This window comes from Seriola dumerili, unplaced genomic scaffold, assembly GCF_002260705.1.
Source record: "Seriola dumerili isolate Sdu_G_001 unplaced genomic scaffold, Sdu_1.0 BDQW01000092.1, whole genome shotgun sequence".
NCBI classification, from domain to species: Eukaryota; Metazoa; Chordata; class Actinopteri; order Carangiformes; family Carangidae; genus Seriola; species Seriola dumerili.
The window spans coordinates 423,288-445,488 of NW_019174347.1; the positions used below are offsets into that span (position 1 = coordinate 423,288).

The 22,201-nt window shown below is 42.8% G+C and overlaps 1 protein-coding gene across 1 annotated transcript in view; it reads right to left on the reverse strand.

Annotated features, from left to right (window-relative positions):
• agmo (alkylglycerol monooxygenase) overlaps window positions 1–22,201 on the reverse strand; it is a 47,805-nt gene that overhangs the window by 15,414 nt on the left and 10,190 nt on the right. The window contains exons 4-12 of the mRNA XM_022746173.1: window positions 13,150–13,253; window positions 12,432–12,527; window positions 10,143–10,209; window positions 9,761–9,826; window positions 7,785–7,864; window positions 7,246–7,380; window positions 5,531–5,647; window positions 2,586–2,668; window positions 822–927 (exon numbers count right to left, since the gene is read on the reverse strand). Coding sequence (XP_022601894.1) covers window positions 822–927; window positions 2,586–2,668; window positions 5,531–5,647; window positions 7,246–7,380; window positions 7,785–7,864; window positions 9,761–9,826; window positions 10,143–10,209; window positions 12,432–12,527; window positions 13,150–13,253 — 854 coding nt within the window. The remainder of the gene's footprint in view (window positions 1–821; window positions 928–2,585; window positions 2,669–5,530; window positions 5,648–7,245; window positions 7,381–7,784; window positions 7,865–9,760; window positions 9,827–10,142; window positions 10,210–12,431; window positions 12,528–13,149; window positions 13,254–22,201) is intronic.

The window sequence follows — 22,201 nt, forward strand, 5'->3', positions numbered from 1 at the left end:
AAGCCCTAAAACCAGCCACTAAATGGAACTTGACGTTAACACTGTTCAGTCAAATCCTAAATCCAGTCTGTTATTAGGGCTTTGAAGTTGTAGTTTGAGTCAGACTCACGACCACAGTGTTACGTCCATTTTAATCATGGTGTTGCTGAAGCGCCACCTGCAGGAAAAGCACCACCGCATTCACTAATATATCTGGTCTCTATGACGACATCCGGACCTTTGCTTTTTCTTTTTTTTCTTTTTTTTTTTATGTTTTTGCTGGCGACCGTCAGTATCCGCAGCTGAAATAACAACTCCGCTGTCGCTAATTAACTCCATGGGTTGGCCAAACTGCAAAATTCAAACACTGGCCGTTGTCTGGTAAGTGTGGTCTCTGCGGGCCGCTGTCTGTAGTCTTTATAACTCAGGCCAAAGACGGTTTCCTTGAGAAGAGACACCACCGTGCAACATTTTGATGTTGAATAGACGATGATTTTGTGATGACAAGTTGAACTGGCAGATGTTATATTAGTGCATTATATTGTTTCATGCTCATCACCTCTGAAGCAGGACCTCCAGGATTAGCTCGTCCTGTTAGTCTGTGACGCTAAAGCTAGCTCAGCCTAAACTCTACAGCTGTCAACACTTACTTAAAGGGGACCTGCATCAATTTTACACATCACAGTCTGTTTATAGGTCTGCTGCATGTGTTGTATACAGCCTTATGTGGTTCCAGAGGGAGCTGCGTGAAGACACGTAAATACCTCTATAACACCGGTGTAGTGCCGCCATTATGAGTCTTCAAATTGCATTGTAACTACGTGCGCTGCAGGTTGTCTTACCTCTGTGGGAACAGCCAGCGAAGGCACCAGGGGCTTCATGAAGCCGTACCTCTGCATTGTCACCATGACGACACAGCGTAGCATCTCCAAGACGCCCGCTGTTGGCCTGAACATGACATCAACACATCAATGAATGAACACGACACCAAGGCTCAGCTTGACATCTCTTCATCATACGCTCACCTCGTGGCCTTTTTGATGTTTCAGGAATAATCAAGTTTTTAATGGGAGACGTTTCGATTTCCAAGAGCTGACTGAGTGACTTAAGTCCCGTTCATGACAGCTGAAGAACTAGAAGAGGTATTTTCTAACCTGACAGATACCAGCTCATTAACACCAACACTGGGGCTTCAAACGTCTTGACTGTGGACTGGCGTGGATCAGTGGACCGTGACCTTCATGGCTTGTGAGCCTTGAAAGCAAAGCGAGGGTGCACATGTCTGACCAAAGACTGAAGCTTCCTGATCAGGTCGTTTCATTTAAATCATTTTTAAAGGCCTGAAGAAGTGAAACGATTCAATAAAATAAAATGCAGTCTGAAAAAACATATGTGTCTGCACCAGGTAGCATTGCAACTGACAAGTTTTTTTCATAATTGATACTGTATATAACATGCAAGAAAATATTTATTTTTGAAAATATTGTCTTTTCAATCACTTAGACTTAAAGGCAACCCATGTAGCCTATCCTGAATATATTGTGGTGACATCAGATTTCGCTCCTCATTCATTTCTATGAGGAACAATAAATTGTGAGGTTCTCCAATGCTCAAACAAATGCTACTGTTAGCGTGCTAGCCACCCTAGCTCCAAGCTTATTGTCCTGCATAAAAACATAATAAAACAAACAGTCTGACAGTGGAATTGAAGGAGCTATTTGTAGGTTTTCTCTGCAGTCAAACACGCCCTCTCTCGGCCACTGTCGCTTGCCCCTGACAAATATAGCCTCATTTAGCCATTTGTTCACAACCGGCCTTTTCTTTTTAAGAGATGTAAAAAGAAATATTTTATACCATAGAATAAAATGTTTAAAGTGTCTTGAGTTTGTGTTAACCACGCCCTCTGAGCAGCGCTACGTCTTCGGGGCAGATCGGAGGCTACAATGAGTCGCTATCGGAAAAGTGACAAGACGAGTCCGGCTAGCTGGTTAGCATGCTAACCTCAGCGGAAGAAAAGACGTGACAGAAACAAGAGTTTATATTGGCGTTGTTTTCCACCTCCGGAGGCTGTTGGTGAGTGAAGGAATGAAGTTTGATGCTGGACCCGAAACGTTTCCTTAGACTGGTAAGTAAACAGCTGTTAATGCTAACGTTAGCTATGAAGCAATAGCAAAACTTACAAATAGCTTGTTTGAGGTACGGCCTGTTGCGCTCATACATGTAGAATTTCAAAATCAAATGACAGCCATAACTAAAAGATCTTTTACTTATTTAATTTAATTAGGCAGCAAATCCTGACATTTATCAATCCATTATCAAAAAGGTCGATTAATTTTCTGTCAACTAATCATTTCAGCACCATTAGCAGAGGTATGTTGTTTTTCTTCTTTCCCATCTTATTAACCATCTTGCGACCCTCAGATTTATGTTGCGGCCCCTCGGAGGGTTTCAAACTCCAGGTCGGGAACCGCTGACATAAATAACCAGAGGCTTTTCTCTCGCTTAACTCTCTTCCCACTTCGACATTTTTCCACTCTTCAATCAAACATGCAAATGCTTCAAACACTCCTATAGAAATGATTGCATAAACAAAAGTCAGTACTGACCTCTGGTCGATGATGAAGCCCAGGGAAGTGAGGGTGAGCAGAACGTAGATGGTCATGCCCAGAATGGTTAACTGGGACAGCATCTAGGATTCGAGATACATTTACATGCCATGAGAAATGTGGTTGGGAAAAAATACATTAGAATTTAAACCTTAAATCAATATCATGGCTGGTTAAGTTACGATCACAGGAGACCTTACTGGGAGAGCAGTCGTAAACCGCACGGCTGTTCGACTGTTTACTTCACAATGCCAACCAAAACATGTCTGACCTTCAGAATAAGTGTACTGGCACGTACAGTATCCTGCAGCAAAATGCACACCGCCTCTTACTTTACACTGACATGCCTAGTTTACATAGACGCTCTAATCATCCCAGATGGGTCTTGACGGGGGACTTGACCACAGTGGCAGAGACTGCAGCTTGGATCTCGACAGCCCCAAAAACGGAGCCAAAACAACCAACATCGGAGCAGAAATCCCAGGCAGATTCTCACTGACCTTTTCTGAGCTACGTGGACACACACACACACACACACACACACACACACACACGCACGCACAAACAGACTCGCACAAACATACAAAGTACAGAACGTGATGTACGGTTTGATTCGTGTTCTCTAACCTACGGCCTTGGCTGAGGGGGCAGCAGCTGGAAGCCCGGTGTCTCCTGAGGATGCAGCGGGCTGTCAGCTTAGGTTTATATTTCTCCGACACTCAATACAGAACCTAACAGCCAAATCTCCCTGACTGCTCCCATACAATACGGACCCAGAAGGCCATATATAGTAAACATAAAAATCAACCCATCAACAGGATGCAATATAGCAACATTTCTTTGTGTTTATCCAAGATTTGTAATCCATAAGAACGACAACATCCGAGAACTCACATGGGAACACAGAAGGGTGATACGATTAAGTTTCCCGTGAATCAAAAGGGGTGGGGGGGTGTGGGGGGGTGTGGGTGGTGGTTTTGGGCTCGATCCATCTATCAGACTTAAGGAACTAAACTCACTGCAGACTGTCAAAGCTTATTAAAGCAGAGTGATCGCTGCGTCAGAGTTCAAAGGCTACAGATACAGTTATTTTTAGTAAGAGGTGTAATCAGCGGAGAATTATTTTGGTATCAAAGGTTATGTGAACTTATCTGTGTTTAATAACCCAAGGGGCTCAGGCAGACCAGACATGATCCGTCACATGATCTCATTATTTTTTTTTGTTTTGTTTTGTCAGATTATCGATCACCCCGGGGGGAACGAGGCCGAGACGCTACGCTCCAGAGAAAGTCCTCTGCAGATCCCTCAGTGTGGTCAGGTGCCGTCACATTTACAGGACGTTTTAAAGACACAGATGGAGGGAGGAGGGAAATGCTTTTCTTTTTTTTTTTTTTCCTCCTTCGTACTAATTTTTAATGTGATCAAGTGTCAAACTGCGGCAACAGCAGCGGAGGACAGAAGTGAAAGTTAACATCTGGTGGCAGCGCTGTGCCGTGAGCGGCGGTCTGATTGTGTTATTCTGCCGTCCCCCGAGACGCAGCAGATTAACTCATTACTCAGGACGTTATTATGATGAAGTTCATGAACGCTCACTGAGAAAATGCAGAACCTCGGTAAACTACACAGATAAAACACATCCTATTCTTTTGATAATTAATATAAATCTTTACTAAAACTTTTTTTTTTGCTGCTGATGCTAATACCTGAGCTTTTTCTACCAGAGCAGATCCACTTATGAGAAGCTGCTCTGAGATGAAGAAGTCTTTACTTGGTCAATTTCCCACTCTGCCTCTAATAGTAACTGCTTAGGAAACCTATAATAAAACGTACACGCTGGCCTGCTGATGATGTAATTGAAGAGTAGCTTCACTTGTTTGAAATAACCATGTTTTCATGACTGCGAATTAACGCAAAGCCCATAAATTGTCCGGCAGTGTATCATCAATTGTCAAGCTAAATAAGTGGCTAGCGAACATGTGGGTATAAATATATAACAGTGACATGATTTATTGTTGGGCCGGAGTGCTCACTTTGTTATTTTCCCTCCAAGTCCTGATTGCTGCATCCTGAAGGCTATTTGGGTTGGGAAATGGTTGACTCGACAATTAAGGCGTTTGTGTTCACTTCTGGACCACCAGCTGGTGTTTCATTCGCCGAGAGGGAGGGGAGCCCTCGACCCTTGAGGGGAAGTGTGTGTGTGTTTGTGTGTGTGTGTGTGTGTGTGTGTGTGTGTGTGTGTGTGAGAGAGAGAGGAGAGGGGAAGTGGGATGGGGGGAGGAGGGGGACCACAACTGAAGGAGCACCATGAAGGTAGCGATCACAAAAAAGACAGGCCATTTTATTTGGGAGTTTGAAGGGGCTGGGCGTGACAGCACTTTTTGGCTAACCAAAACTATGCCTAGGGAAAAACGCCTTCCAAAGATAACTGCTGAGGAGACCTGCTTCTTTTTTTTTTTTTTTTTTCCTGGAGGAGGAGGAAGGGGGTCCTTTGGCTCGTCGAGTGGAAAATAATAGACAAAGGTTGTTCTAAAGGGGAATGCCGATCAGTCATTCTGTCATGATGTTAGACCGAGCTAGTCTTTTCCTGATGGCTAAGTAGAGGACTCTGCTCGACCGTGGACCAGCCACAACAAACTGCATAATTGGGTGAAATAATGTTGGCAAACAAACACGCAGCGCTCAGTCTTAAATTAAGAACCCAGGACCACCTTGTCATACTTTATATGAGGGATTACAGTAGCCTAAACATAACGGTAGCCAGCGTGTGACCAGAGTTCAGTCACCAGCTTCAGTCCTACACGCCTGAGAAGTCTAGATAGTAAAAAAAAAAAAAAGAGACTGCAGAGGTCGAGGTGCGTCTGAGTGAAACCTTTAACAAACTAAACGCCTCTGTTCTTTTGCAGATTCTCACATTTACAGATTTGCTAATGGGAAAGATTACGTACCATCTTGTTCTCAAACAAATCGTGGTAAATCCGCAGCACCAGCAGGAAATGCAGGACCACGTAGACTTGTAAAGGCAGAGACCAGCTGGGATCATGAGGCACTTCCTTTCCAGTAACCTGCACAAGGAAAATAAAACATGTTTAATTCCCCAATCCCTAATTCGTCCAGTAATTTTCTGGACAGATTCTCACACCGGATGAGATTCCTTGTTTAAACAGCAGCAAATGATTCGAGTGTAGCTTCATGTTTATTGTTGCAGTGAAAAAGCTTGTAATCTGACAGACGTAAATACATATGAAGAACAGTGTGTTATGTGTATTAAAGCAGCATTTAAAAGACAGTTAAAAGCCACAAACAATTATTTTCTACATCTAAGTCCTTTGTCCCTTTGTTAAGAGTTCACTCATCTGTACTGTGTGTCAAGAAAATCTGTCAACGTGTAATAACAGGAGGGAGATAGAGGAAATAACAAATATAACAGCAAACAACACAGCGTCAGTCTGAATGTGTGGGACCTTTAAAAGGGGAAAAACTAATAAAAATCATGGAGGAAAATCTTCTCAGCTCGAGATGTTCATGCCAAAACAGGCTCAAATTGACCTTTCTCAATCCTCCAGCAGTTTCTACCTCTAGTGTGTTTATTTCCTTTGTAACCAGAAGGCCTTCTATTACTTCAGTCTCCTACACGCTGCATTTCAAAACTGGTAAAAATTAGCTTGTTGTGCTCCGTCTACAAAGTCGTGCAGGATTTATTGGGTGTAGCGGTTTCCCCCCAAAACACTGAGGAACATATGAGTCCTCCTGTAAGAATGCCCTGAGTCACTTGACCTGCTTTTGTCTCCCGCCTTTGCATCCAAAACGATAAGTGATTAGACCGGAGGGCTTCATGTTGAAACTGCCGTCCTCTTTTGGGAATGAAAAAACTGGCCAATCATAGATGCATGTCTCTCCTTCGGGGGGTGGGGGGGGGGGGTTTTCCCAGGAACCAAACCGCCACATGTGGGTCCCCCCCTCCGCATCCCATCCCCGACCCTGTAGGTATTCCAGCACGCCGCTCTGCTTTGTCTCAAGCAGCCGAGACACGTTCAACCCCTCCGTCCTCCTCCTTCGCTCCCCTCTCTTTCCTTCCTTTCTTTCTTTCCCTCACCAGCAGATATCAATGAGCAGACGTCCACACGAAGCCTTTCAAGATATTTCAGTTCAATTCCAGCTCGGTCCATGTTTAGAATCACCCCGCTGAGTTTAAGGGGCCAATTTAATCGTAAAGGCAAAAGGGGAGTTTTTTTTTTTTTTGTGTGTGAAGTGTGAAGCATGAGGGACCTAAATATGTGACACCATCAGCGTTATTTCAAAGCTAACCGCCGGGGCATGGGGAGGAAGCCTGTATTTCTTTCTGTGCGCACGCACACACACACACACACACACACAAACATGCACATTTACACTCAACTGCATGCGGTTTTAATCCCGCAGACTGCATTTAAAGACGGTGAAAATGAACTTATTTTGTTCCCTCTACAAAGACTTTACAGCTTTTTATTTGATGTGGCAGTTCCTTGTAAAACTTGCAGAATATGTGAATCCTACAAATAAGGAATGCTCTGAGTCATTTAGGCCTCTGTGTCGAAATGATGGGTAATGAGGCCTGAGGGCATTATTGTGAAAATATGCCCTTCTCTCAGGAGCGATGGAAACAAAGGATTGGTTCACAAACCTTGGGATTGCCGACGTGGTTGCCCAGCCGAGATTCACCAGGTTTCCAACTTGGACCTTTGATGAACGTTGACAGTTTGTTGCTGATAGTTTTGTAAGTGTTGGACCTTCTCCACAAATATAAATAGTAGTGTAACTAAAAGAGAAGAAAAAAAATGAGCCAAACATCAACGAACAATCAAACGCTACATTTAACTGATCAGTGTTAACTAAGCAATCGTTGCGGCAATTAATCCTGAGTAGAAATGTTTCTGCTTTCATTGGGCAGCACATTGCTCATGCCGCGCTCTGCCAGTTGTGAGGGCAGCGAAAATAATCATAACATCCACCTCCTTGGCATTTCGTTTTATTGGCCTCCTTCACCTCAGCCGGCCAGTTTGTTTAGAGTGGAGTAATAATGTTATGGTTACAAAATGGCCACTCAGCCAAAGAGGGAAACATGAGCTCACGTCTCATCTCCTGGAGGTGTTTACGCTCGGACGGAGAGGTGAGCCGCCCGACCGACGGCCGATCGCTCATGGTAGCCACACCGGGACTAACCTGAATATAGACGATTTCAAAGGTCCTGATAGGGCACACCAGGCCGTACACCACTTTATCTGTCTCCAGAGCAAAGGTACCTGAAGAGAAGATGGACAGATTTAGGAAATTTGATTTGCAAAACAAAATAAAAAAAAGGACAAACACCTTCAACTTGAGTCTATTGAACATTTCAAACACCTGGAGCAGAGTGCAACAGCTGCGCGTAACGTTAACGTCCGACTTAGTTCATCATTTAGACCGAAGCCCGGTGTGTGTTGTGCTTTTACGTCAAGTATGGAGCAGGTGTAAGTTGGAAAGTCAGACTGGTATCCATGGTAACAAAATGGCAGTGCGTCTCGTTTACAGAATAAATATCTGTGATTCAGACACTGAGCTGATAGAGAGGTTTTCACTTTGCTGCCCTGCAGGTTTTCCAGCTTCTTTCAGCTTGTTTGAAGGTAAACGTTGGTGTGGGACGTGGCTAAGAACAGTTGCAGTCAGTTTATCAGAGCTTCTTTTTGCTGATAACTTCCTGCTGCTGCTGTTGGAAACTAAAACAATGAGCTGAAAGATGCTAAAATGGGGACAAGAGGCTTTTGGAAAAGTATTAAGAACAGCATCTGGGATCAACCTCCTAAAACTTTGCAGCCATGGAGAGAGGGGGGAAAAAAATGGCCCAAGGGATTTCTGGGTAATGTAAACCTCAAAATTTAATCAGTTACCTCTCACTGACGTTTGATGCAAACTTGCTGAGTCCAGTATAAAGGCTACAGGCAAACCTACAGTCTACAGAGTCACAGTTTCCCCCAATAAATGGTGATACCACAACTTTTGGTTTCCATTCAATAACAACTAATGACAGGGCAGACATCACAGACACCAGTGCAGATGATATATGAAAATCCAAAGCAGTAAACTAATAACTTCTTTGAATATTTCAATGGTACACAGGAGATTGTAGTAACTTGGACTGAGACGTGCAACTGTAAATTTTAGGAGCAGTTTTACATCATAGACTGCTAATATTTGTTTATGAGTCATAAACGTTACACACTCAGCACTTTATGTGCAAAATTTTATGTAAAAGTAATTCAACACATCAATAATAATAAAAATAAAAACAAATATAAATTTTACAGTTAAAACTTAAAGTATATAACTGGTATGACATAAATTTCTGTGTGGCTAGCGCAGTCTGAGTCTGCTTTAACACTTCAAACTTTTCAGCCCCTCCACTCCTGTCGTCTTCAACAGTTTGTGATTAGCAAAGTAGTAAATAGTAATTTAGCAGTTAAAGGTCCCATATTGTATGAAGGTCTCTGTCCATGTGTAGTGTGATTATAGATCAGGTCTAGCTTCTATATTAATACTGTGAAAGTATCAAAGCCTCAGTCCACAGAGAAATGCACACAGCCTGTATTCAGAAACTGAGCCTTAAAACCAGCCGTCAGGACTTCTGGAACTTTGTGATGTCACAACAAAACAGCCACCAAGCCCCGCCCACCTGGACCCAGCATCTAAACTTGCAGGATTTGGTTTCTCTGAGTGTTTTTACCTGAAATCTGCTATATTTTTATTGGATCACTTAGAAAATAGTCAGCCAATCAGAGGAGAGGCTCAGAGCCTCCTCTCTTCTGATTGGCTCACCGACCTGTTGTTACTAGAACTCCAGAGAGAAGCCTGAGAGAGGAGATGTTAAACTACACTGAGATGGTTTTTGGTTCTTAAAACCACAAATATATCTTCTCATGGATCAACACTTCAAATAAAAGACAAGAAAAGAAGAAAATCTGGAGCTTTAAGGAAGGTAAATAAAGAGTCTGTTTGTATTTAGTATTGACTGACTCCTATTGTGTGAGGCAGGTATCACAGTGTTGATAGAGAACACGGTCACATGTTAACACTCACGCTGATGTTTGAAACAGTTATAATTAACTAAATTTAAGCAATAAAAATCAAAAATAGAAGCAAATTACTGATGAACTTTTTCTTACCGAATAATCTGTCCCATATGATCAGAATTCCTCCGTAGTTCTTGTCAATACAATAAAGGTTCCTCCCTGTTGAGATAATTCTTAGTGAGTTTACCACAGAAATCATTTGAAGTCTAAAATAAAACCCACATCCTTGGACCCATTGCCCCCTTTCATTCCTTTATCTCTGTGGCATGTTTTCCCAAGCCTGACTGGTCAACCTGCCAACAAAGAAATTGGACTGGACAAAATTAAACATAACCATGATCAGACGTGGGCAATTATCGACCTCCCAGTCTCCATCAGACGTTTGATGGTGATATAGCAGCTCAGCCATAGAAAACATCTCAGTAAAACATTGTAAAATAAGAAGATTAGATTGTTAGATTGTAGTTTATCTCACCGTGATGAACTCGGTGATGTTTCGGGGTGTTAAAGACCCACTCCAAAGGCCCAAGGTCTCGGATCAACTGAAGGAAACAATGTACAGGACATGCACGTTAAATCTATGAGGTACAGCCAAACTTTAAAGGAATAATCTGTCACATAGTCTGCTATAAAAACCTTTTACATTTTCTAGTTTTCTTTGAGCATAACCCGATCCCACAGACCCCGTTTCTCCTGACGATGGAGGGCAGCGATCATCAAAGGGGTTTATCCTCTCGGGAGCATGTTTACGCTCAGCCGGTTTCACAAGAATCTTGTGCACAAAACTGACATTTTGACCATTTCAGAGCCATCACAAAATAGAAAAGGTTTTGTAAAGGTAAAGGTCATGGCAATCCGCACATTTGATCTTGATATAATGAAAATTCAAGTCTAATGTTGGTAGTTAGAAATCGATCAGGTGATCTATAAAACTTTAGGTTTAACCTCTGAGGCACATGAATATAAACATGTAAACGTAAAGAATAGTAAACCGGAAGATCAACACTGAGGCTGACGGACATCATTTAGACCATCTGCAGGTCCAGAACAAGAGGCAATAAACCGAAAGATTGCTGTGAATAACTGCTGGAAGGTGCATTATGGGATACCTGTCTTGTCTGAAGGTTAAAGCTAAAGTATATTACTGTGGTGAGCTGTCAATATTCGTGATCTTATTTGCTGATTAACAACCTCACATGAGTTGAAGAGCGATCTCTATTGACTGGTAGTGTAACAGCTACAGTCGTGGGAATGGGGAGAGTAAGAGTAAAGGTGTTAACGCTGCTGATAATGGTTAAACCCATTAACACACAGAAAGAAAACATACACATGAATAGTATAAACAACATGCAGCTGAATGCAGCACGAGTTCATTCTGAGCATCAAACCGACATGAATCATTTTCCTATTTTAGATATCAAACAGATGCACCAGTGACTCATTAAAGATTACAGAGGTCACACTGAGCATATTTCACACAGTTCAAGTTTCTCTTCTGGTTGAGACTCCGAGATATTTCTGATGTTTCTCATCAATACGACCGACCTCTTAATCTGGAGAAACGTGCACGGCTGGACAGAGTTTCTCAGTGATTCATTATTTCCATGTAATGGCTGCGTCTGGCAGCCGAGCGTGAGAGTTTTATCTTGAATGAAAAGGGGTCTCCACCACTTCACTACGGCTCTGAGGCTGCAGCGAAATGGTGTGCCAATAAATTACGTGACATCAAAAAAAGCCCATAAAGGAGGCATAAATTACATCCCCTCAGAAAATTGTGACTATTATGACTGTTTTCACTAATAGTGCACTAAAAGATGGAAGGCGTTCCAAATCCATTCATTCCCTCTAACGATCGCTGGGATTGTAAAAGTGATACTCCCAGTCACTTTAAAGGCAGACGCAGTGGTCATGCTTCTGTTTGGAATATTTCATAAAATCTCATTATTTTTTATTGAATACAGGTTCCACTGCAACACTGAGTCTACAAAGGCTCGACTCAGCAGACGGATTAGTATTGGCACGGGGAGAAAGATAACTTTACAGACTGTTGTTTCTTTTTCAGTCAGATTAACTCTGCACAGCAACAGTGAATGGAAGAGGACATTCATACAGTGCCAGTGCTACATGCTGCTGGATTGTATTTGATTATTGTTTTATACAAAAATATTTATATCTACAAATCAGGTTTTGTAGACACTAAGAAACTAAGAATAATTCATTATTGAGCATGTGATTAAATGTTTAATCATACGCCTGTAAAACAGCAAATAAAGTCACTGTCCTCTTTTTTGTTCCTTCTCAAATATATAAATATATTCTTATTTATTTAGGTTTATGTGTTCTGGTTGGATGTTTTTTAAGAGTATCCTCTTCTTTTACTTTACTCAACAATCCCATAGAAGTTATAAGAATAAGTATCTACAGTAAATCTATCTTTTTATGTGCACATTTATAGGATTACGCTGATGCTCCCATCCAGAGCCGCTGGACGATGATCGCTGCTGTTATAGGACACAATGTGTAACTGCATCCCTCCATCTGTTAAATGTTTCAACAGGTACAACATCATCTTTCATGCACCGTCCAACAGTGTCCTTGTTTTAGTTTACACACCGTGACGCCCCGACACCACGTCTGTCATCGCTGTACAAACCTACTGCATCTGACGTTCTGCCAAATTCAGGTAGTCAAAATCATTTCAGTGTTTTTCACAACCGCGGTCAGACCGATAGACAGAATCTATAACCTGTGTTTTAAAGCTTACCTCCGTGTGGATCCAGAACTGGTAGAGCAGATTTAACTGTATGTGAACAGCAAAGATGGACGGAGGAACAGCCAGAGCCACGGGCAGGTAGAAAATCTGAAGAGAGGAGGGAAATGAACACAGAACACATCTGACAACATGTCCTGTGACGTCTTCATTACAACCTCACACCAAGACTGAGCCACTGGCACCTCTGCTTTCTGTTAAAATTCCTCTTTTATTAACATATTGCATAAGCAAGCGATTTTATGTGCAACAGATGGGATGTTTTCCGCCCTAAACATGTTAACTTTGATATGCAAACTTGGTAACATCACAAGCATTTCCTACATCACTGCTGATGTGTGAAGGCTGGGAAGACACACGTTTTTCTATTTTATGAGGCTGTTTTAATACGAAATCTGTCAATCAGTGCAGTTGGACTCAGAGTGGTTGCTCTGGACATGCTGTGTAATTTCTAGTATTAAATCACCTGAAAGAAACATTGAAACGCTGCTCTACGACATCAACGCTAACCCCAGTGGCTCCTACTGAAGAACGTAAATCTTTAAGAACATATAGTTTCATTTCTTAAAAAGACTAAATAATGTCCTGAAACAGCTGGGCACTGTAGGTTTTAGCAAACATTTATCAAACAAGAGTAAAAAGTTCATTGGTTGGGACACATCCGGTTGTTTGCAGGATCAATTAATTTGATTGGTTTTCAAGAAGACATTACCCATGATGTAAACTGTTGCGTGACGGATTGTCTCAGGGCGGTGGTGAGGTTGTAGTACTCTGAACTGTGGTGAACCTGGTGAGCAGCCCACAGGAAGGACACCTCTGGAGAGACACACACACACACACACACACACACACACACACACACACACACACACACACACACACACACACACACAGTCTAAGAGTCCAATTCTCATGAGAGGTTATCACTTCATTCACCTTCTTATGACTCTGAGGTAACAGCAGCCATATAACTTTCCACACATGATTCATACGCAGGTCTTGAACGCTTACAAACGTCTCCTGAACTTCACACACACACACACACTCAGCTGACTTTACATCACACACACACACACACACACACACACACACTGAGCTGCCTTTACATCACCAGGACAAGTGATTTATGTCAACAATCAACCCTGCTTCTTCCCCAGATGAGTAACTAGACACTTTCATCCCACAGAAGGAGCCATTTTGGTCCCGCTCCTGGCCAACCATGATGAAAAGTCAAGGCTCGAGCCTGAGCTGTCCACTTGAGTGGGTGTTGGGGGGGGGGTTTCCAGGCTATTATGACGGCGGGGGTATTCGGGTGCAGCTGGTAAGCGTCCAGCCTGATGTCCCAGTGCTCCAGTTTACATTCCTCTGCTGTGTTGTGATACTTGCTACATTAATATCTATGTTACACTTCATTTTAACATCCAAAGGGAACATGCTTGTTAAGTTTCACTGGATCTCCAGGCCGTTTCCGGACCACCCCGTCTGGTCTGTGCTTTTTGGCACCTCCGGTCCACTTTGGCTTCTGCAGCCGTACAAGGGAGAACAGTAACCTTCAAATATTGCAGAACCACAAAGCCCCATATAGACTATGTACAGTAATGTATTCATTATAATAAAATCAGCCCGAGTCATTAAATGAGGTTGAGTTTCATGTAGCAGTCTCGATATGTGATGATGGGGATTTGTGATTAAAGGATCAACTATCAAACTATTAAACTTTATTAAAAATGGAAAAAAAATTACACAAAACTTCATTTTTAGCTCGATGACGACACATTTTTTTTTGTTTATCTAAAGATTTTTAAGGGTTTTGATATCCCACGTGTCTTTGCTTTAAAAGGTGTAGTTCATAAATATAAAGCGACATTAAGCAGCTGGCTAGCTTAGCCTAGCATAAAGACTGAAAACAGTGAGAAACAGTGGGAAACAGCTAGCCTAGCTTTGCCTGAGATAAAACATGCTCCAATTCATCTGTTCAATCAGTTCATAAACCAAAGAGTTAAAGCAAAAATTAGCTGTTTTATGAAGGTTGTGTGCTTCATGTACATGTGGATATGTGTTTTTATGAAGGATTATGTGCTCTGCTGGTTCTGGTGGTTTTATTGCTCCCAGCTAAGAAATAGTCCTCCTGTAAAGTGACGAACCGTCGTCTTTGCACTTGAGTTTTTGTATGGATTAAACAAACAAGATATAACTTGTTCCGTTAGTGAATTTTTAGGGGTGGGGACAGGGTGATTACATTAGCTTTGACAGAGCCAGGCTAGCTGTTTCCATCTGTTTCTAGTCTTTGTGCTAAGCTAAGCTAGCCAGAAAGCAAATACAAGTTTTCCTCAAAATGTAAAACTATTGCTTTAACCTATCTATGACTAGGAAACACACACTTATAAACACACACACACACACACACACACACACACACACACACACACACACACACACACACACACACACACACACACACACACACAATAACAGCTTTGCCCAGTGTGGGATTTCTCCCTTCTATTTTGAGAAATCATTCAAAAGCCACATCTCCAACTCCTCCTCTTCTCTCTGTTTAATAAACTTGTGAGTTGCATCGAGGTTGGCGGGCGTAAAACCCAATGGGTCGAGGGTCCGCCGCACCTGAACAAACACTCTGCTGAGGAGTGAAGGTGAGTGTTGTGTGAGCAGAGCAGAGGAGCGCGGCGATCTGCACCGAAGACGTTTCCAATCAGTTAAACCGAGGTGGAATTCCTCAACTGTTTGGGGGAAACCCTGAAGAGCTCCGAGTGAAAACTACCACTTCCGAGCAATACTCCACACCTCGCTTATTTAACGGGGTTATTGCTGGATTTCAGCAGGTGTGAGAGAATAAATGTCACAGGGAATGTTTTTGGAAGTGTCACATTCAGTGTTAAATGGTGTATTTTGGATGGAGTCGAAATGGAAGCAACAGGGTTGGGTTTTATTTCAAACTTTATTTGCCCTCTCAACGCAACCGACAGACGGTCAGGAGAGGAGAGGAAGCGAGGAGAGGAAACAAGGAGAGGGGAGAAGACTTGACTGCAGCAGTCAAGAACAAAAATTATGACGTTTCTTCCGCCCTGAACCACGGGGGATTCAGAGATGAACTGTCTCGCAAGGAGACATATTCAGAGGATAATCCAGCCTTTGTTTAATTCCAACAGCCTGAGTCTTTGACTTTTTTTCGTCTCACTGGAGTCGTGCTTGGCAGGGTCCAGGACTAAGGGCGGTTAAGATTGATGCTTGTTGTCATTGATAGGAAGTAGGAACCGCTAGGCTTCACTGCAAGCCCATGTCCTCATCTCTGGACTCGGCGGGACACTGCATAGTTTGGCAGGGCCTATTCAGGAGGGAAGCCCCGTTAATGGTGAGAACCAATGCCACAGAGTCTGCGTTCCCAGCAAGAGCAGAGAAACGCTGAGGACGGCACTTCCATCTGGCCTCCAGCGAGCCGCAACTCATGATTTCTCAGGAATAACAAGGAGGTGATGGACAGTTATGGCGCTTAATACAAGACTGATCCATCCCAGTGAAAAGTGTAGCATTAGTCTTTTATTCAAATCCTCAAAATAAGCTGTGTTTATATGTTTACCTGACGAGGACCTCTAGTGGCTGTGTGAGAGTTTTGACTGTTGTCTGTCAGGAACTACGGTTGAAATAATGGGGGCAGACGGACGGGTCAACAAAGCAACTTTGACACAAGAGCTTGTTGTTTCATATCCAGTTTCCTACCAAAAGTCAAGATTGGTTTGTTTTTACAATTGTCACAATCGTTCCTTCCTACCAAGTGTTTGTGCCTAAAGAAAAGCAGTCATGTGGACATTTTGTGACGGCACTGACAGACTATTTTGGATACCAAACGACTCGTTTTATGATTCATTCATTCAGAGGGACGACTTGTTGCTTTTACCACAGATACAGAAACTACTAAGTCAAACTTAATTCACCCAAATCTGTGTTCAAGGAAAGTCTAACTGCAGGGATTCAGAGCAACTGTTAGCTACAGTTGCTTCTAGCTAACAGTTAAGCTAACTAACAGTTAAACTTATACCTCTAGTGGTATCATTAGCCACGCAGATAGTTTTTGTTTCATCAAGGTTTTTATATATTTGATTTTGAGATTTCTGTTGAAATCCAAAGGAATTTCCTTTGTGGCATTCAGCCCGACACTGACTTCATGCTAGCCAATCCGTAGCTAGCTAGCAGCTACAAGGAGCAGGTGCCAGTTTTCAAGATGATAAAAAACAAACAAAAAAATGAGTTGTTATTTGTGTTAGCTGCATTCATCTCATCAACCCTATCGCTCAGTACTTTGTATGTGTCTAGGTAGCTAGCCGCATGTAGCTAGGCGTACGAAACTCTTGATTAGTCAGTTAATTGAGATGTGAGCGGTGATTCAGCGTTGGTCACAACATTGAAAAATTTCTTTAAGAAATTCAACAGTATAATTTATGCTGCAGTTTTAGTAATTTCTTTACAGCAATGATCACTAGTGTATTTATCTCTATAGTTTTTGGGGTGGCAGCAGAAATATCTGCATGTACAGACACAGCTTGGAGTTAATTTACTTATTATTTTTGTGGCATTTTGGTTGAACTGACTCTTTAAAAGACTGTTTTTCCAGTGGTAAGTGGCCATGTTACAATCATGATTATACATTTTAAAGTGTTGGGATATAACCCATTGTTTACACTATTATCGCTTAGATGTCTCCTGCAAAACCAAACCCTACGCAACAATAAATATACCTTACTATCCCGCTGCTGTGTGAATAAGAGCAGGGAGGGACTGGCAGCAGGGTGATGTAATATTCTACGTTTTTAAATTGAGTTGTTGAATCATAGCATGACACATAATCAAGGCCTATAAGTCATAATCAGTCATGTTAACATGACTGAGTTAGACTTTAACAGAGTCTGTTTACGTCCACCTCAGCCCTGTCAGGAGCCGTGCTTACATAACCAGAGACATATAAAGGCAAGAACCAAAGTCCTACTGAGCCCCATAAATCCTGCTCCACTAGGGGCCTGCAGTAAGTGCCAATAATTATCAAACTGTACCTTGAATAATGCTGCTATTAAAAGAAAGTATGACCAGACAAAAGAAAAATAATCAGCATAGAAGGTGATCCAAATCAACTATTTCTAACCACTCAAAGCTTATGAAATGCTTTTACAGGCACATCAATCAGCTGCCTAAATCATCACCCTCAGCGACAAACTCCTGGCACTAACCAGCGACGTCCTTCATGTGCAGCCCTCCGAGTGGTGGGCTGCCCTGTCAGTCACGGAGGTAATGGGCTGTGAACGGCCCTCCAGTGTTTGGATTGGAGGGCTCTTGGATGGGGTGCCAACCCAAACAAGGAGTGCTGGACTCGGTGGGACGGTCAGCCAACTCCCCTCCGTTGCTGCCATACTTCATGCTGTCCACACAGCTCAGTCACACGCACTAAACTAAACACACTAACCCAGGTCAGGGCCACTTACAGCTCTCACAAAGAGGGTGTAAAAACTATGTGTAGAAAAGTGACGGGTGAGGTAAAATGGCTTTTCTCTTATATTTTATTATATGTAAAATCTATTTCAATTGATTAAATTATAAATTAAACTGCTTTTATTGCTCTGCTGCAGACTGATGACACACAATGGTGATTCAAACTGTCGCCACTTTAAGAAAGATTTTACCATCACCGAGCACTTTATTAGGAACGCCTGCTTATAAATGCAAGTATCCGATCAGCCAATCACATGGCAGCAGAAATCCAGCAGATACAGGCCAGAAGCTTCAGTGAAGGTCTGGTGTGATCTCAGTGACTTTAATGCCCTGTTGATGAGAGAGGTCGGGCTGATTGGAGCTGACAGAAAGGCCACCAACCTATCACGACTGATCGCTACGGACGCCCAGGCTGTGGAAAAAAACTTCACTCCGAAACATCTAACCATCCACATGTGAGGCGTTACCGCTCGTATCCATCCTTCATATTCACACTTCTCGCCTCTCATCGGCGGAGGTTCGTCCTCAGCAGTGTCAGCAGGAACTCTCGTCCGTCAACAGTGTTGACAGAGGGAAGTCTGTCCGTACGGCGAGCGGAGCACACGAGGGCAGCAGACAGCCGGACTGTGGCCTCTGCTGAGCTCAGCGATCATAACACACTCTTCTTTTCTGCGCTTTCTACGCAGGCCCTGCGGTCATTATCTTTGTGATGACTACGTTCAATCAGACCAGTCTATCTCTCTCTCTCTCTCTCTCTCTGTAGACATCCCCTCTCTCTCTCTCTCTTTCATCACGCACACAGCAGACAGAGAGTGAGAGCACACTGACCTATAGATCACTGTTGATGTTATCTCTGCCTCCCATGAGGCCTTTCACTTGCTCTCTTCTGCTGCCGTGAGCGAGACCCCCACATCCTGACCAAACCGCACCGACTGAACCAGCAAACCAAGCGGGGGCCCGGATTCTTTTGTCAGCCCTGCAACCTGCAACCGCGCCAGGAACTTGCCGTCAGAGTGAAGATTTATGGATCCCGAGGCTCCCGGGGGCAGGCTGACCCCCCCACCCCACCCCACGGCCTCCACCCTGCCACACAGCCAGGAGAAGCTCCTCTTTAAACAATAACATCCACATCGGCTGCGTCTCCTTGGGGATGGAGGACAGCAGAGGAGAGCAGAGGAGCGCTGAGCACATCTGTTTGTCTTAACAGCTGCAGCTGTCTGCAGAGCTCAGGGGGAGGGAGGGTACGGACGCCAGGTAACGGCTACAGAGGATGTAGGATTGTGGCAGAGCAACTACTACGCAGGAAAGGTGTGACGAGAATCAGCGAGACAAAAGACAGAAACTAATGCACAACTTTTTTTTTTTTTATATACAGTATAAACGTATTTTAACAAGAAATATGCAGAAGATCCTGTAGAAGCTTAAAATGTCTTTCTCTCTAGTGACTGTAAATATACAGAGAGTAACCAGCTACCAAACGTGCGGGGCTGGTTCTTTGTTCGCATGTTGCTCAGAAGCACGGACTCAGGAACATAAAGATTCAAAAGGGAGTCGTGGGAAAAACTGATTTCATGGAGGCTTGTGGATTTTCTTCCACAGTTGAAATTTATTGAAGGTGATTTGAAGGAGAATTGAAACTTTTTCAGATCATAACCATTTTTATTCATGGCCAGAAGAAACGATAATGATATTATCTCGATATCTATAGAGATATTGAAAAATATAATAAAATAAAATAATAATAATAATTTTTCTAATCTTTAACTCACTACACTTAATTCAGAGCAAAAAGGCAACTGATAAACGAAGCCTAACATCTGCCATCACAATATTATCACGTGTGTATTATTCACACAATATCAATAATTAACGTTAATATAGTAAAATCCTTTGAATACATCAGAATGTAAATGTGCAGGTTTACAGGGGAAATGGCGGCTTGTTTATTTCCACATATAAAACCCAGATTAGTGGATACAATTAGGAGAGATTTGGGTGGCGTTTTGCTGAACTGGTGGGTGGAGCTAAAAAAAAAAAAATCTGCCATAGTGAACAAATGGTCTTTTTCTCGATAACTTACAGCCGACTAGTTTACACTTCGAATCCTGCCTGAACAGGAAATGCATCACATTAAAGGAGCAGTGACGGCGTCTCATGAGACCTTCGAGTGCTCCTCTGATGTTTCTGAGCTATAAGTGTAACACAGCAGCAGCACTTGGTGTGGTGAGACGACTGCAGCGCAACTCCATTACCTCACATATAATCAGAGTATGGACAGCTGACTTGCTGATTAATGGCTTCAGCCTGGCTGGCATGCCTGGATATAGATGCTGCCCGAGAGTAGAGCTGCTATTAGTGGTGCTTGCCATATGAGGTTAGAATAAACAGAATCAACAGGCCTGTCAACAACATGGCCGCATCTGAACCGAGTCGGCCTCCTGCTCACCCAAAACCCATCTGGTTCCAGGCTGGTTCAGAATAGAAGAGTTCTGAATATATATAATCCGTCTGATGGTGGAAGAGGACCTGAGGGGAAAACAGCAGGAACAAATGTGGGGCAAACTGGAATTTGGATTTCTATTTTTGTCACCAGGTTTTTGAACTAACGTGTTTATGAAAGACGGCTTTGATGGCTGTTAAACAAAAACCACTGGTTAAATATTTAGTCAGGGCCGTATTATTTCAGAGGTTAGAGGAGATATACTTTCTAGAAATGTGTCAACAACTGAACATTTACATCTTTGCAAAATACGAACGTGACAAATGCAATCGGGACAGATACAAAAGAAGAACTTTGGGAAGACACCGATTTCAAGAGCTCAAGCAAATACTGATATCAAGAGTAAAGATAAAGGAGCACTTCTTATGAGTCAATGTATGCACTAAGGTCATTCAGATGTTTGCAATTCCACATTTGCCTCAACTCTAACCGCGGCTGGTGTTTGTCTACGCAGATTCAGACCGAATGCCAAGCAAAGGCCACAAACACGGTCTAGCTGCATGGATTTTGCTAATATTTCTGTCAATGGAGAATCCTGAACTTCATCCAGGCCTAAACGTCTGCAGACTGGCGTGGAGCTCAGTTTCCTTTCAATCTGGTGCTATCTCCAAGATCACAGCGTCTGGCGAGAGCAGAGCCAAAGCAGTAATGTCTCCTCGGTAAAGAAGGCATCGGCACAGACGACTGACCGCCTTTCAAAGTACTTTCCACTTAATTATCTTCGAGCTGTCCTTTCATGTGGAAGTCAAGAGAGGGGAAACTAGGGAAAAAAAGGGCCATAAAACTGGTCAAGCTGAAATTGATATTTTACACTGAGGCTAATAAGGGCTCGTATTTCCCAGCAGAGGATGTCACTTTTGCCTCTTTTTGCAGTTTTCTATTGTGATTTTTCCTTATTATGTAATATTGAGATTAATAGCTCCCATGTCTTGACACAGTGGGATTATAGATGCAGTGTTCCTGCTGTTTCCATGCACACAAAAAAAAAAAAAAAACGGTCAGATTGTAAAACCGTTCCAAGATATGAGTGCAATAAAACAAGACAGGCCCTCCTAAAGCATTGTTACATGACAATTTGACACTCATTAAACTGCTCTCTAGCCGCATCCTACATATGTCTGATTCTTCAGTGCTTCATTACAGGCAGCATCCATCCCACACGCTGGAATATTTTGGTTGAACCTTGCTTTGGAAAGAGCCGGAGGTCAAATTCTGGTTGACCGAGATGACCTCGGCTGACCAGAGTGAGGAGTGAGGACCGTGCCGGCTCTGTCCTGCGGTCGGAGCGCGCCGCGTCCCTTTGGTAACGAGGGAAAAAGCTTATACATCCTGAGCGAGAGCGCTGCGGCCACACAGCACCAGACAATTATCTGCGACCCCACAATGTTCCATAATAACAACCCCAACGGGCTGGAAGAAGAGGAAATGAAAGTAAGTGGAAACTTTTTTTTTTTTTTTTTTTTTCATAAAAAATGATTCTGCAGTTCAAAAATAAAAGAATTCCAACCAAATAAACCGAGCAGATATTTGATACTGTGAGCGTCACTGCTCTGCATCGTCAGACAATGAGGGCAACTCCGGGAACACATACATCATTAAATCCCCCTTTCAGGTTTCACTGAATATTACTCAGCAGACAAGTCACCATGGCGATGCTAAAAATAAGTCGCACACATGGAGCGTTAACCCTCGAAACATCAGCATGTAGTGCTGCTTAACTCCGGTTTCCTGGATTTACAAAATACAAACCTGGAGCTTTATTGAC